This window comes from Euleptes europaea, chromosome 10 (assembly GCF_029931775.1).
Source record: "Euleptes europaea isolate rEulEur1 chromosome 10, rEulEur1.hap1, whole genome shotgun sequence".
Taxonomy (NCBI): Eukaryota; Metazoa; Chordata; class Lepidosauria; order Squamata; family Sphaerodactylidae; genus Euleptes; species Euleptes europaea.
The window spans coordinates 49,738,985-49,755,574 of record NC_079321.1 but is presented as its reverse complement, the minus strand read 5'-3'; the positions used below and the strand labels follow the sequence as shown (position 1 = coordinate 49,755,574).

Here is a 16,590-nt window from a genome sequence, read left to right as displayed (position 1 = left end):
CCTCAAGAAGCCCAGAAAAGGCTGGGGGAGGGGTTAGGGTTATCATATTTAACCTCATATATAATATTTCACTTCATATATGGGTGATCATTAGTTGCCTCTCCTCCACCCCCAGCCATGCCAGCGGCCCCGCAGGCTGGCACGGCTGGGAAAGGGCCTTCCCCTCCACTCTGGCTGCACCAATGGCCTCACGGCCGGGGGAGAGGTTAGGGTTATAATATTTCACCTCATATATGGGTGATCATTAGTTGCTTCCCTCCCTCTCCCTTCACCCCCCGCCGCGCCAGCAGCCCCATGTCCTGGCACGGCGAGGAAAGGGCCTCCCCCCACCCCCGCCAGCAGCCCCCGGCCTGACGCGGCTGAGAAAGGGCCTCCCCCTCCACCCCTGGCCGCGCCAGCGGCCTCACAGGCTGGTTCAGCCAGGAAAGGGCCTCCCCCTCCACCCCGGCTGCGCCAGGAGCCTCGTGGCCTGGCGCAAACGGGCAAAAGCCTTCCCCACTCCCTCCCCGGCCGAGCCTTGGGAAGCCCAGAAAAGGCCGGGGGAGGGGGGAAAGGAGGACTAGGTGCCTTGGTTCCTCGGGCTTGATAAAAGCCCTCCGGACGCCGGATCTGGCTCACAGGTCGCAAGTTTAACATTTAAAATGTAGGTGTCCATATTAAGAGACACCTAAAGGCCATTTTAATGGAGGAACTGTTTGGAAGAAGTGCCAATGCTGTCACTTCATCTAAGACAAATAACTTGGACGTTTTTGTTCAAGACACTGGTACAGACAATTATTAAGACACAAGATGAAGACAAAAGGGCCGCCCCCTCCGCCCCTGGCCGCACCAGCAGCCTCGCGGCCTGGCGTGGCCAGGAAAGGGCCTCCCTCTCCATTCCGGCCGCACCAACAGCCTCGCGGCCTGGCACGGCCTCCTCCCTGGCTGCGCCAGCGGCTTCAAGGCCTGGTGCAGCTGGGAAAAGGCCTACCTCTTACCCCCGGCTGCGCCAGCAGCCTTGTGGCCTGGTGCAACCGGGAAAGGGCCTCCCCCTCCACCCTGGCTGCACCAGCGGCCTTGCAGCCTGGCACAGCTGAGAAAAGGCCTACCCCTTACTCCCGGCTGCGCCAGCAGCCTCACGGCCTGGTGCGGCCGGGAAAGGTCCTTTCCTTCCACTCCACCTGCGCCAGCGGCCTCGCAGCCTGGCGCAACCAGGCAAAAGCCTTCCCCACTCCCTCCCCGGCCACGCATGGGCCTCAGGAAGCCCAGAAAAGGCTGGGGGAGGGGGGAAGGGGGACTAGGTGCCTTGGCTCTGCGGGCCAGATAAAAGCCCTCCAGAGGCCGGATCTGGCCCGCGGGCCGCATGTTTGACACCTCTTAGAGGAAACCTCTAAGGAAAATGTAGGTGTCTGTATTAAGAGACACATAAAGGCCATTTTAATGGAGGAACTGTTTGGAAGCAATGCCGATGATGTCACTTCATTGTGTATTTTGCAAGCTGAAATGGAATTTCAGTTTATTCACTTAATGACTGTATATACATAAATACAGTGTAAGCCCTCTTGGGAAATACAAACTTTAGATTCAAAAAGAAGGATGCTCCAAATGCAGAAAGACTAAACTTAAAATGGTACTTTGCTTGGGGGACTGCTTGTCCTACATCCTCTGTGTCATAATACACTTTTTGGCATCCATGGAGTCTTCTCCTAGTGAAATACATTAATCTCCTGCTCTCTGATTTAAGAGGGACGTGGTATGCCTCCTTCAGGGCTAGAAATACATTTGAGTAAGTGCTATATTTCACATTCATAGAGGGTTAACTTGTTCTAAAGTCAACACCATCTCAAACCATTCAGTTTAGCTTGCAGCACATCCTGTTTTCCACTTTATGACTACAGCCGCAAACTTTAGGCCACCATATCCTGAAATTTTGCAATTCACTTTCCCTCCATTCATTCCAGAGGGGTAGCCATGCTAGCCCACTACAGACAATATAACAAGGAGTCTTGTTGCACCTTAAAGACTAAGGGTGTATTGTGGCATATGTTTTTGTGCTCACTTTATTTACCAGTATTTATTTCATCATTTTTATGGCCCGCCCTCCCCTCAGGAAAGCCGGGGTTTTATCTAACATAGTAGGCTCTGGCATATGAAAGCTTAAGTCACAAAAGGTAACAACCTTATTAGGTGACAGAAGATTTTGTTATTTGCCCATACATTGTTTAACATGCTGACCTTTGGAAAACTCTGTATCTGAAATCACAACTAAAGGTTTACAGAGGTCAGTGTTTCCCAGCCTCTTCAATGACACAGACAAATCTACACCTGCAGAAAGTACAAGAAGGGAATAGTTGCAACCACTTTTTCTACTTGTATCTTACTTTTCTCCACATACACACACATACTACAACAACTACAATTCATGGGTTAGTTTTGAACCCCTATGGCTCTTATCCTTTTGGCTTACATTTCTGGCAACATGTATGCATTTCTTCTGGAGTACTGTAGGATAGTGAGCACATGGGCCAATATTTATTTTTATTTATTTATTTACATTATTTATAGTCTGCCTTTCTCACTGAGATTACACAGAGTAAGTCAATACAATCAACAGGATGAGACATCCAGTAAACAATGTTATAGGACTGGGATTGCAGAAATCAACAGTTGTAGAGAGGAATGAGGGCTGCCATCTTATGTCCTTGAGGAGACTCTGCCCCTCTGAAAGGAGCATGACAGACAGAAGAACATCAGGTGCTGCTTTCCCATCACTACATCGCCACATTAGGCAAATCTGTCCTGGTTACATTACCATCTATCATATACTGCAGAAAGGCACTGGAGCCTGTGACAACCCGACAAATAGTTGATTTCTACCTTTTTGTTAACTGGTTGCCTGTAGGGAAACAAAGAAAGGATGGATGTGTTGTTGTTTTATTTCATAAAGGGTACTAGTTGTAGCAGCTTGGTACAGTGGCTAGGGGCTTATCAAGGAGTAGTGAGTGAATAAAACTGAGGAACCATGCTATTACATAGATACTGTTTGATCTAAATACCTTAGTCTAATTCTCTTGTTTTTGATTGTAATTCCCTGAATGTCTACATCTCTGAGGCAACAATACTCACTCATACTCAATATTGCACTGCATCCCTATGGTCAGTCAGTTTGTTCTGCTGCATGCACTTTGGCTCTGATCTTACACGTAAAAATGATTCATGTGTTTGGTCAGAAGTAGCAGCAGGTAGAGCAAAATACAATAATAAAAATGGCCCTACCCTGTTGTTAACGGACAGAGCAGAAATTATCTACATTCTGTCTCCTTCTTGTACAGTTTGTTCTTATTGTGTTATCTGTGCAGTGGATCCTGCTACAACCTGCTAGTAAGGGAGGGTTGTTAATAGAGTGCACGCTTGGGTCATATTACAGATGGGTGTGGGGGGAAAGCTCTCTATAGCTATTCACATTTGAGCACTCCACACACCCATCACTTTCCTTGGGTGAGTCAGGCAGGAAGGAGGAAGAGATGATCGAAGAAGTGCAGGTTTCATACTTTGTGGCTTACCTGTGTGGAATACAGGCTCTTCTTACAGCATTGGAGACAAGATTCCTGTCAGGTTTTTCAGCAAACCTGAAAGGTTCTTAGAAAATGAGCATTATTCCATTCCTCTTCCCTTCATTTATTTTTGGTCTCCCTGGCTCATGTAATTTGTAATTTGGAAAGAGCAAAGTGATGAGATATCATGCAACGTATCTTGATACGCAACCTGTGTCCCCTAGTGGGGTTTACATATTCCTGGTCGTGTGCCATGATTGGCTGCAGAGTTAGCCAGAAATTTACCCCTTGCTGTGGCTGCAGGGCACACAGGAAGGAGATGCACAATTATCTAGGACTGTTCCTTCATTCCAATGGGAGTGTCAAATCCAACTTGGTGGGGAAGAAACAAACTTCAGTTGGCCCAGGCATCTGTATTCAAATAAGGCAGTAATCTGAATTTTGACAAGGCTTTCCAAACCAGGAAACTTTCCACTGCACTCTATGCATGAGGGTAAAAGGAAAGGGAGGAAAAGGATGGAGCATGTTGTCATAATAAAGAAGCTGCGCTTGTGCCAGTCACATGCAGAGGTCTGTAGTGACATCTGAACATGGTCACCATTTAGTCTTGCTTTAATAAGTTGTGACTATGACAGACTAAAACATACAAGCCAAACCAAACTGGAATTTAAGATAGGTAATAGGTTATATGCCCTGACCTGGATGGCCCAGGCTAGCCTGATCTCGTCAGATCTCAGAAGCTAAGCAGGATCAGCTGGTTAGTATTTAGATGGGAGACCACCAAGGAATACCAGGGTTGCTGTGCAGAGGAAGGCACTAGCAAACCACCTCTGTTAGTCTCTTGCCATGAAAACCCCAAAAAGGGGTTGCCATAAGTCGGCTGCGACTTGACGGCACTTCACACGCACAATAGGTTATATGCCCTGACCTGGATGGCCCAGGCTAGCCTGATCTCGTCAGATCTCAGAAGCTAAGCAGGGTCAGCCCTGGTTAGTATTTGGATGGGAGACCACCAAGGAAGTCCAGGGTTGCTATACAGAGGAAGGCACTGGCAAACCACCTCTGTTAGTCTCTTGCCTTGAAAACCCCATAAGGGGTCGCCATGAGTCGGGTGCGACTTGACGGCACTTTACCCACATACAATAGGTTATATATATTAGCTATATACATTGTTTCTGTATAATACATAAATAAGATGGTGTTTAAATGTCACTTATGTAAGTGCAGCTTGTTCAAACAACTATACGAAAGATTAAACAAAATAATAGAAAGCCTAACTAGACCTTAGAAGAGGAAGTCATACTAAGTAGTCGAGGGAAGTTTTTGTGCAAAAACCAAAGCTGGCGCTTTGGGTGCAATCCATTGTAAACCTTTTAGCTCTGAAAGATCCAGGTTAGTGGTCACAGAATTGTGGCTGCCCCATTCAAGGCCTGAACAACACTTAAACAAATTTTATTGAAAGGTGGGGGAAACAACAGGTTTATAACTGGGAGTTAAAAACAAAACAGTGTGAATATAAATTACACTGAGCAGTCCCAATAACTCAGGGTGAAAAGAGAAGGAAGTCTCTAGTCTCTGAGGCACAGCCTGCAGATGGATTGGTCACCACTTTTCCTCACAGTCACAGCAGAAGTCCCACTAACACTCAGGACTGAAGACCCACACCAGAAGATGGCTACTCTTCCACAAACTGCCTTTCTCAGCCTCCACAGGTTTTCTCCTTAGGAACTTCTTTAGAAATTCTCCACACCCTCAGGAATAAAAAGCTTTAGCTTCTCTCTCTGCTTCTCCCTCTTAGAGTTACCCCTTCTCTTTCTGCTGCCAGTCAACCAACCACAACCTCTGCCTCCAGACCAGAGTAGGTGAAAATATGTAACAATTTTTTAAATAATAAATACTACAAGGCTTACATCAGTATGAAGCCTATTCCACAGTCATTCACCATCTCTAAGAACATAAAAAGAGACCAGTTCGATTAGACTAGTGGTCTGTCTACTCCAGTATACTGGAAGTAGGCTAGACAAGAAGTTGAAGAACAGGCCTTCATCTAATATTGACTTTAACACTGGCAATCAAAGGTTCTCTGCCTCTGAATATGGAAGTTTCCTTTAGTCAACCCGGCTAGTAGCCACTGATGGATACAGCCTCCATGAATCCCCCTAATCCTTTTTTAAAGCCATCTGTGCTCATTGCCATAACCACTTCTTTCACAATTTGATTACTAAGTTGATACAAATGATGTATACCAGAAGTGGATACACTGCCATTTCCTTATTATCTAGCATGGTTGTGTAACATAGTGCTAAGCATCCACATAACATTAACTTCCACAGTCTGCAGCCTCTACGGAAATGGTGAAAGCCGTCATCAAGTGGGTGTCAAGACAGAAGAATCATTTTGAATATTTGCTAACTCTACATCATCCAATTCTCTCATAACACCAGGTGCAGCTTGTACCATGAACAAGGCCTAGTCATCAAGGTCATATGCCCAGATTGCTCTTAATTAACTCAGTGAAAATATCTGTGTGAGATGGGGGGGAGATCACTCATTTCCCCTTAGAACCTTATTCTGATTCAATCTGGCCTGAAGCATCTCCCCAAAAATCATCCTGATTGGGAGCTTAGGGTCACCTGTTCTCAGTTCACTTTTGCATAAGTTTGAGTAGGCATACTGGACCGCTACAGAACCTCCATTCTCCATAAATAATTCTGCATATAAAAGGGATTTTTCCACAGATGGCACCAATAATATCTAGAAGGCAGAACACTCTAGCCCTAGATACAGTTGACCTGGTTTAGCAATTTATTAGTAACAAAAAAACATGCAGAATTCCCATTGGCAAATGGGTTGATTGTTTTGTGTGTGCTGACAAAAGTCAATTAACTGGCCCAGTATTTTCAAATATAGTAAAATATTAGTCTAATATTAACTGAATTTGAACATAAAAACTTCAGTACTTAGGCTAATTGAATCAATTACTACAATTGTGAAACAATCAAATTTTAAGACGATTATAATGAATTTTGTAATAACTTTTCATAATGTTATATACAGCATATATAAATGGGAACAATTAACTGAACAGTTCTTCTCTTTTGTCTTTAGCCTGAAACACTAGGGTTACCCTTCTGTTACTATTTTTAATGAAATTAAAATTTTAAAAAAGTAATAGCAACTATTTAAAATGAAGAGTCAGTTTGTAAATGCCTGGAGTTATAAGGAGGTGGTCAACAGGAAAATTTCCTTTGTTGCTAAGTTTGTTCCAACTGCTATGAGACTAGGGGACAAGTGTTAGCCTGAGTGTATTTGTGAGAAAATTGTTTTTCTCCTCCTCCAGTCCCCCATCAATATTTACCTCAGAGATAAATTTGACACAAGAGGCTTCTTAACTTTAACAAACAGAACAAGGAAGTTTATTGAACAGAACTCGGATTTTTAAGGAAAAGGCAGAATTGGAGGGAAAACTCAAAATCACATATATGTACACAAGATTACTTCAGAGAGATAGCTTAGCTCAGATGTTACTCAGATTGTCTTTAGCTTAGATGTTTCTCAAGTTAAGTTCCTTCAGTTCTTAGTTTTCAAGCTTAGTTCTGTCCCTCAGAACCCCCACAGACTCAGTTCCATAGACTCTGTTCCCAGCCTAGCTAACAGGAATGAAGGGACTTTGAATCCCTTTCTCTCCAAAGAATTTCCAGGCCCCTCTTTCACCCAGTTCTCACTCCTGTCACGCCACAGGTTGTGTGTTTTACCAGCTTAGGCTATACAGAACCCCTTAGGTTCACAAGAGTACAGACACGCTTCTCAGTCCTGTCACCCAGCTCAGAATCTATCTCAGCCTTCTCTCAGGCTGGTTACAAATCTTAGACTCAATAATATGATGCATCCCCTTTCACCCTCTTTAATAACTCACTCTCTCAGCCTATCTGTGAATGCTGAGGGAAAGCGTTAGCCTGAGAGTATTGTGAGGAGACTGTTTTTCTCCTCCTCTAGTCCCACACCAGTATTTACCTCAGAGAGAAATTTGACACATGAGGCTTCTTAACTTTAACAAACAGAACAGGGAAGTTTACTGAACAGAACTCACAAGATGGGTTTTTAAGGAAAAGGCAGCATTGGAGGGAAAACTCAAAACCACACACACACATATATACAAGATTCTTTCAGAGAGCTTAGTTTAGATGTTATTCAAGTTGTCTTTGGCGTAGATGTTTTCTTAAATTAAGTTCCTTCAGTTCCTAGTTTACACGCTTAGTTCTGTTCCTCAGAACTCTCACAGATTCAGTTTCACAGTCTCTGGTCCCAGCCTGCCTCACAGGAATGAAGAGACTTTGAATTCTCTCACTCCTCAGAGAACTTCCAGAAGTATGGGGAAATATCCAAAATCCCTCTTCCCGTTCTCACTGACTACCCCACACCAGTGGCAGTAATCCTCCACACCACCCTGCAACTGGCATAGCTGTGCCCCAGAGACTAATTACTCTTTGTGACCTGAGAAAGGGCTTTCTTTCACCCAGTTCTCACTCCTGTCACTCCACAGGTTGTGTGTTCCACTAGCTCAGGCTATACAGAACCCTTAGGTTCGCAGAGTACAGTCACGCTTCTTCTCAGTCTTGCTACCCAGCTCAGAATCTAGCTCAGCCTCCTCTCAGGCTGGTTACAAATCTTAGACTCTTTTCACAGCCTCCTCTCAGGCTGGTTACCAAGCTTCGAAAACCTTTATCTCCCTCAGAGCTCAGAGTGTCAGCTCTCTGGCTCCGCCCACTTTTGGTTTCTGTGAACTATTCCTGCAGATTTACCCCTTGGTCCGTCACACCCTCCCTCCTACCCTTGCTAATGCCACCATCATGAAATAAAAAAGGTGAGCTGTCACCTGTACAGCATCATTCTTGGCCTCATGGAATGTTTGATAATACTTGACATAGTCAAGTAATTGGAAGTCAACTGAGCAAGTCAGTTGTCAATATCTGACCAGTCAACTGACCTGTGTTCTAATGCAGCTCAGCAAAGACACAAATCTGCTTTCCTAACATGATATGAATATGGAACCTTGTGTGTGCATGCATTCTCAACATAAACAGGGAAACGTACTTGGTAACAAAGAGAACGGCTAACCCAGATTTCAGTGAAAAATCCAAGCAAATACGTGCAGGATCAGAGCTGTAACTATCCATCCGTCACTGTTACTTACTTGATATATCACATACACAGAGGCTCCTTTTTTTTAATCCTTATTTGTAAATATGTGACAAAGATGAAACATTTTGGCACTGCATTACTACAGTGTAAGCTGACTGCCAAGAACTGACTCTAAGTTATAATGGGAAGCAAAGCTTCTATTGTAAGTGCTCAATGACTGAGTACTGTGCTTTCTAGGGTGATGCCTGGGGAATGGGTGAAGATGACAGGGGAAGCAATGAAAATCTGTTCTGTTTGTGTAACTTCATTCAAAATTCTTTGGATTCAATTTCACAGGATTTTTTAAAATACTAAGTACAAAGGTCACTCTATAAATAATAGGCATTATAGTATAGCCCTCCAAATCCTCTCATTAAGAGCACATTTCACAGAAAAATTAATTGCCATTTGTAGAAATCTCAGGTTGCAGGCAAATTTAATATTACCAAGAAAATGCTAAAAACATTTTTATAATTATTAGTTTGTTTAAACTCAGTCATAAGCTGTTTATCAATGCAATGGTTCTCAATCCTGGAAACGATAACAAAAGCATATTAAATTACAACTGAATATCAATAAAACCAAAATTACAGTTTTTTAAAAGTTTTTCTGGCTCACATCTTTCAATACAGGTTGACTTTATAAAGCAAAACCCTAAAGGAGGAAGGATCCCAGCTCTTGTGAAGTTCAAAAGAGGAGCTTATTCCAAACCTTACAGCCATTTCAGATAAAAGACTTCTATACAGCAGCCAACACATTAATAGATAGCAGGACCATTAAAGATTTGAGTACCCAGTCCTGAAAATAAGGGAGTTAAAGAGAAGATATTCGAAGTATTCTGGACTAAGGCCACATAGAACAAATAAAGTCCCAATATCTAGAATTTAGACCAGAAGCATACATGCAATCAGTAGGACATTTCTGCAATGGTCTTATTATTATGATGTTTGTTGCTTAAAGTGAAGCATGTAATATATTTTGACTTGACGTTTCCCGATTCTGAACGCGTTTCTTCAGAAGTACGTTTCAGCTAAATAGGTTTACACCCAAATATGGAGGTATAAGATTGCAGTCTGACTAAATATATTCTTGCAGACGAGCACCTTCAATAATTTCCCAAGCAACGTCTGACTGATTTTAAGAACAAACTGAGCGTCGCGAATGACTACATGTTGATTTCTGTTGTACTTTTAGCCATTGCGATGGCTTCAGAAAAATCCATAATGCTACCATCATCCTTGTGGACCTGACGTTTTAAAAGCTTTAAATCATAAACAAGGTATTTCCTTCCCCTTTCTTTTCCGGGCAAAAGCAGGAGTGCCAAAGGTGCAGCTCGCTCAGTATAATATTAGTAGCAACGACCTGATTAGTAACCCGCATTCCAGCACTGCCGGTTTTGAGTAAAAAGTCAACAGAATGCTGACTGACATGCCACAAGGGGGGGGGGGGGAGAGATCGGAAAACATTTGCCACAAACATCGTCCTTTTAGCAGACGCACGCCGGCTCCATTCTTCGCTTTATTTACCTATTGCCATTTATGCATGGGAGGTTTTGCCTTGGATTTGCCCCTCTTTGGATGCACCCCCATCCAAATCCTCAACACTCAACAATAAGCCCCCATGCAGAGTTTTGAGAATTCGGAAGGGGAAAATGTGGATCTAGAGAGCGGCAAATCCAGGGCAAAACCTCCCATGCATCTGTGATGGGTCAGAATCCCCCCCCCCCCGCGCGCGGTCTTTTTTTTAATTCTCAGTTCTTCCTTGTCAAATAAATACTTGAAGTGCGTGTCCAGCCAACGATGACTTCTGTGTGCCGCAGCGGAGACCTCAACTCACGCTCCTGCATCCGTTCCTAGGTCCGTTCCCCGTTGCTGTGTTTTCCCGTTCTCCCTCCCCCCTCTGCCCACTCACCGCCACGGAGCCCGAGGAAGAGGCGATGAACACCCGAATGACCATCCTTCCTCTCCTCTCCCTGCCTACATTCGCTCTGCAGGAGTCCCTCGCAGCGTCCCTGGACCTTGCGCTCCTGCGGCTTAGACCAAGAGGCAAGGGTTTCCTCCCGCGGCTTTAAAGCAAGAGGAGCGACGCGCCCTGGCTTCAGCTTCCACACAGCCCGCCCTTTAGCCTCAGCCACTGAACTACGGCCAAACGGCACACCGATAAGCAGGATCTGGGCACCAGCAAGCGGCGGGATTCAGAAGATAAAAGCCAGGAAGGGAAGGGCGCGCGAGGATTCCTGGGAAGTGTAGTGCTGCGGCCGCTTATCGTTGTATGAAATTGCAAAACCCGAAATAAGCACCATTTTAAAGGGAGGCAGGCAGACTCCGTCTATACAGGAGGGGGGGGGCGGAATCGGAAACCTCAGACTTTAGTTGTGGAGGTATTTTGCTGCTTTGGAGACAGTAACAAATACTGAAAACTGTATCTTTTCCAAACAATTTCTCATTGATTTAAGAGAATGCAGGTTTAGGTATTCTTCAAGCGCTTTATTCTCCAAACAGTTCATCCATGTCAATAGTAAGTGGAAGGCAGACAGTTGTTCACTGGAAGGTTTTTAGACGGTGGTCGCACCTAGGACTTTTTAAAGAATGCTGAGTAGCTGGGCTGTGATCTGAACCATGAAGGCATTTAGTAGGACTGGACTAGTAGGGTTGCAAGGTACCGCTTCGCTACTGGCGGGAGTTTTTTGGGGCGGAGCCTGAGGAGGGCGGGGTTTGGGGAGGGGAGGGTCTTCAATGTCACAGAGTCCAATTGCCAAAGCGGCCATTTTTTCCTGGTGAACTGATCTAGTACCTGGAGGTTGGCAACCCTATGAACTAGCCAAGATGCCAGAAGATCTGTCACTAGATTGTTTTGATTTGTTTAACTCAGGGTGGGGGGCCGTAAGCAAATCAGGTTACATTGTGGATATGGGTTAACCCTTTCTCCATAGACCTACTATGCGTCACTGGAGTAAAAAAAAAGGTATGAGTTAGCCCCCCTTTGAATTTAATGAACAGGCAAACATGGTACTGGATCTTGTAGTGCATCAGTTAGTTCATGTTCTTAAACAAGAATATATAGGATTATTTAACATGGTGTTAAATAGTCCTAAGTATGTACTCTTGTTTAAGAACCTACGGACTAAACGACAGACTGCATAAACAGTTATCAGATCTTCCATGTTTGCTGTGGAGTCCTTAGTGTGCATTTCTGTTGTGTAAGTTTAAAACACATTGGCAATCTATGGAACAAAACTAACCCACCCAGCCCCATCTATGTGACACACTTCCTACATAACACAAAATGCTGGCTATTCTTCAAGAGGCACAAATTAGCTCAATAAGAAGTAGCACTTTAACCTTTGATTGTAAGTTGCATTCAATTAAAATCAATGGGGAATTTGTTTTTTATATATTTGGCACAATGTACTGAGACCAGGAGATTGACTGCAATCATAATAAATAAAAATTAAATAAATTGGTTTAGTTTTAAGACTGTTCCTTTAGAGTTTATTTGATTTTCAATTGTATAAGAATAAAGCCAGTAAGATACAAAAGTGGATTTAAATGGCCTTCGAAAATACAGTGTATTCAACTTTAATTTCTTTTTTTAAAGAAGAGGGGGAGGCAGTATATGCCATGTTAGGTGATGCTGGAACCAATGTTGGAATTACAGGGGAAGCCAAGGGGGCCAGTCCCTTTTTCTTCTGTGATGGAGACCTTTTAGCTACTGTTTTAGAAGTCTCTTGACAGCAGTTAACACACACACACACACACACAGGTCTGCCTTTATTGCAGAGCCTCTGTACCCTCTCCCAAGCCTCTCTGTGGTAGTCTGAAACTCCATTACTACATTACTTTGCTCATTCTATTCATATCCACCTATATTATGTCACTAATCGAGGTCTCTCTCTCTCTCTCTGTCTCTCTTTTTTTTTTTTTTTTTGACAACCTCTTGCCTGCTCACCCTTCTCTTCTTAGTTTGGTCAGATACTCCCTCCTTTCAATCAGAATCTCTTATCACACCCCACAAATCCCCCTTGTCTGCAGAATCTACTATGGACAGTGGCTGAGGCAATTTTACAGCCAGGTAGAAAGTGGCTCATTAATTGCTTTAAAACATCCCTTTTGACTGGGGTAAATTCATCATCCAAAAGAACCGTGGCTCACCCTGAAGTAGACAGTGCATAGTCTTAACACCAGTAGACAGGGTTGCCAGGTCCCGCTTTGCCACCAGTGGGAGATTTTTGGGGCGGAGCCTGAGGAGGGTGGGGTTTGAGGAGGGGAAAGACTTCTTTGGCATAGAGTCCAATTGCCAAAGTGGCCATTTTCTTCAGGGGAACTGATCTCTATCGGCTGGAGGTCAGTCGTAATAGCAGGAGATCTCCAGCTGCTACCTGGAGGTTAAAAACCAAAACAACAACCGTGCTGTACAACAAGGTCAGTAACAAATTCACAGCAGCAAAGCCAAAACTACCACACTCAATATATTACTGTGTTAATAATATAATAGTAGAAAAGAGCAAGAGTCGAGTAGCACCTAAAGACTAACTAAAATATTTTCTGGCAGGGTATGAGCTTTCGTGAGCCACAGCTCACTTCTTCAGATACAGGTATATGAAGAAGTGAGCTGTGGCTCACGAAAGCTCATACCCTGCCAGAAAATATTTTAGTTAGTCTTTAAGGTGCTACTGGACTCTTGCTCTTTTCTACTACTGCAGACAGACTACCACGGCTACCCACTGTGAATGATATAATAGAATCATCTGCTAAGCAGAGAAATAACAATATACCTTGTGCAAAACAATAACATTGACAATCATAATGATGTACACGATTGGCACATTAGTCCAAGCTTTTTTATCCAAGCTGTGGAGGACCACCTCACATGGAAGACTGGATTCTGACTACTGGGGCTAGAGTCTCCACTAGGGAAGAGAGGACAGAACTTCAGTGCCAGAAGAAATTCTGAGGCCTAGCTGGGATTTGTGATTCACAATGATGCTTTGTCATGGGATAAGAGGACAAGTCCTCTTATAGATTGAGATCTGGTTGTAAAATAGGAAGCAGTGAGTAGGAATCAATGGTCAGTTCTCACAATGGAGGGATGTGAGCAGTAGGGTCCCTCGGGGATCGGTGTTGGGACTGGTGCTTTTCAACCTGTTCATCAATGACCTGGAGTTGGGAGTGAACAGAGAGTTGGGGGTGAAAAGGATCTCTACAAACTGGAAGAATAGGCATTAAAATGGCAAATTCAGTGTGAGCAAGTGTAAAGTGATGCTTATTGGAGCAAAAAATCCCAACCACATATGCACTGATGGGATCTGAGCTGGCAGCGACAGACCAAGAAAGGGATCTTGGGATTGTAGTGGATCGCGCAATGATGATGTCAGCCCAGTGTGAGACTGCTGTGAAAAAGGCAAATTCCATGCTGGCCATAATTAGACAAGGAATAGAGAATAAAATTGCTGCTATTATACTGCCCTTGAACAAATCTTTGGTGAGACCACACTTGGAATACTGTGTACAGTTCTGATCACTGGGATATTGCAGAGCTTGAGATGGTGCAGAAAAGAACAACCAAAATGATCAGGGGATTACAGCAACTGCCCTATGAGGAGCGGTTAAAACGGCTAGGGCTGTTTAGCTTGGAAAGAAGGTGGTTAAGGGGAGACATGATAGACATCTATAAAATTATGCATGTTATGGGGAGAGTGGACAGGGAGAAGCTTTTCTCCCTCTCTCATAATACTAGAACGCGGGGTCATCTGCTGAAACTGGAGGGTGAGAGATTCAAAGCAACACATAGTTAAACTGTGGAACTCCCTGCCCCAGGATGTGGTGATGGCTGCCAACTTGGAAGGCTTTCAGAGGGGAGTGGACATGTTCATGGAGGAGAGGGGTATTCATGGCTACTAGTAAAAAAGGATACTAGTCATGATGCATACCTATTCTCTCCAGGATCAGATGAGCATGCCTATTATATTAGGTGCTTTGGAATACACGCAGGACATTGCTACTACAGTTGTCTTGTTTGTGGGCTTCTTAGAGGCACCCGGTTGGCTACTATGTGAACAGACTGCTAGACTTGATGAACCTTGGTCTGATCCAGCATGGCCTTTCTCATATTCTTATGTATCATTTAAGTATTTTGAATTGCTACATCTTAATGAGTGGGTTGTACCTAGATGATGCAATCTGTGTAGGTTTACCACTAATTATACCAACACAGGCCAACTATTGGGGGGGGGGGGAGAGGAAGGGGAATTGGGAAGGATAGGTTGAATATGGCAGGAGAGGATACTTGTGGGAGCAGCAGAAGGGGTAATAGGGGATTAGGAGAATATTTGATTGTACAATTAGGATTGAATATTTGATTTGTATGTAAATAAACAGTTTGCATTGTTAATTAAAACTTAAAGTTGTATTTCAACTGTCTGAAGATCATTTGTTGAATATTCCCTAAATTTCTGGGAAGCCCCCCTAAATTTATGGGGAGCCCCTCCCTAAATCCCCCCTAGCCCTGCCTCCATAGATAGTGGCAAAGGAAGCCACTCCCTGTGATGTCACTGGGCCCTCCCTATGATGTCATAGCAATGCCTCTGGCCCAGCTCCCCCTCAGGAAATTGGAAAGTCTACGCCCCTGGATCTCGCTCCTATTTCTCTGCAAGGCAAACTCATAAAACCCTGTGACTGGATTTTCCACTATGTAAATTAGGCATAGAAAATTCCAGAGGGGTCGCAGCATTAGTCCGTTCCAGTAAAATTACACAGAAGTCAACTAGCACATTAAACAACCAGCTATGCCAGCAGTTTTCAAACGTCAGAGCTCACTTTTTCAAATGTACAGAAGTGTTCATCCACTAGCCTTGTTTAAACAGCAGAAGGGGTGGGGAATGTTACCAGTAGAGGCTGGTGTAAAACAAGAGCCAATAAAAAAAGAAATAAGTTCACCTAGGATTGGTGTGAGATGCTTCCAACAGCCAAGCAGAATAAATATCTAATCTAATGCAAGATTAGATTATGGGAGACTACTGGAGAAATACTGCCAGTCTGAGTAGACAATTATGACTTTGATGGACCAAGGGTCTGATTTAACATCAGGCAGCTTCCTTTGTTATCCCTTTGCTGCTTTAACTAGCTTGTTGTTGTTATTTATTTGTTCAATCTATACTCTTGTGTATGTGTAATTTGAGGTTTCTGTGGAGGGCTCTGTTCAGTTTCTGCCTTTTGTACAAGATGGACTGTTTTGGCTTGCGTGTGGGATTTTCCTTTCTGTAGTTTTGGGCACTGGTTCCTCAAATAACCCTCTTCTTGACAGTTATAACACACCACCTCCCTTCTTCTCTCTGGGTCTGGTGTGAATCGTTTTGTCTGGTGTCTTTCTGGGTCTGGAGTGTACTGCCTCGCTGGGTTGGTTTTCCCTGACTCAGATTTCTCTGCGGTGCCCCAAAACGTATTTCTTTTTACTGGAGGTTGAAATAGTGATCCTCCCAGGTCTCTCTCAGTCTCATCTAACAGTGTTGCTGCTTCCTCACCTGTTTTAAGCTTTTTGTCTCTGATGAGCCATCTAAACTGTGAGGGAACCTGTTTATAAAATTGTTCCAGTCCTACCAAATTCCTCAGTTCTTCAAATGTTTTTACTCCGCTCTAGCCATCTATTTAGGGCTCTGTCTAGTCTGCAGCCCAATAAGTCTCTCCTGGATTTCTTTTCATTTCGCGGAATGCCTTTCTGCTTTGTTCCGCTGTGAGGCCATATCTCACCCTCACTCTCTCTCTCTGAAGAGAAAATAATTAGAGATCTGCAGATGCTACGATCAGCAAAAGACAAAAGAGACCCCCTCACCTCTGCAGGAGCATATCGTATACCTTGCAGTTGTGGACAAGTTTACATC

At 43.8% G+C, this 16,590-nt stretch overlaps 1 protein-coding gene across 1 annotated transcript in view; it reads right to left on the bottom strand.

The window, feature by feature from the left end:
* SH3BGRL2 (SH3 domain binding glutamate rich protein like 2) overlaps window positions 1-10,683 on the bottom strand; it is a 29,013-nt gene extending 18,330 nt beyond the window's left edge. Inside the window, exon 1 of the mRNA XM_056856675.1 lies at window positions 10,626-10,683. Coding sequence (XP_056712653.1) covers window positions 10,626-10,670 — 45 coding nt within the window. The 5' untranslated portion in view covers window positions 10,671-10,683. The remainder of the gene's footprint in view (window positions 1-10,625) is intronic.
* Window positions 10,684-16,590: the final 5,907 nt, after the last annotated feature.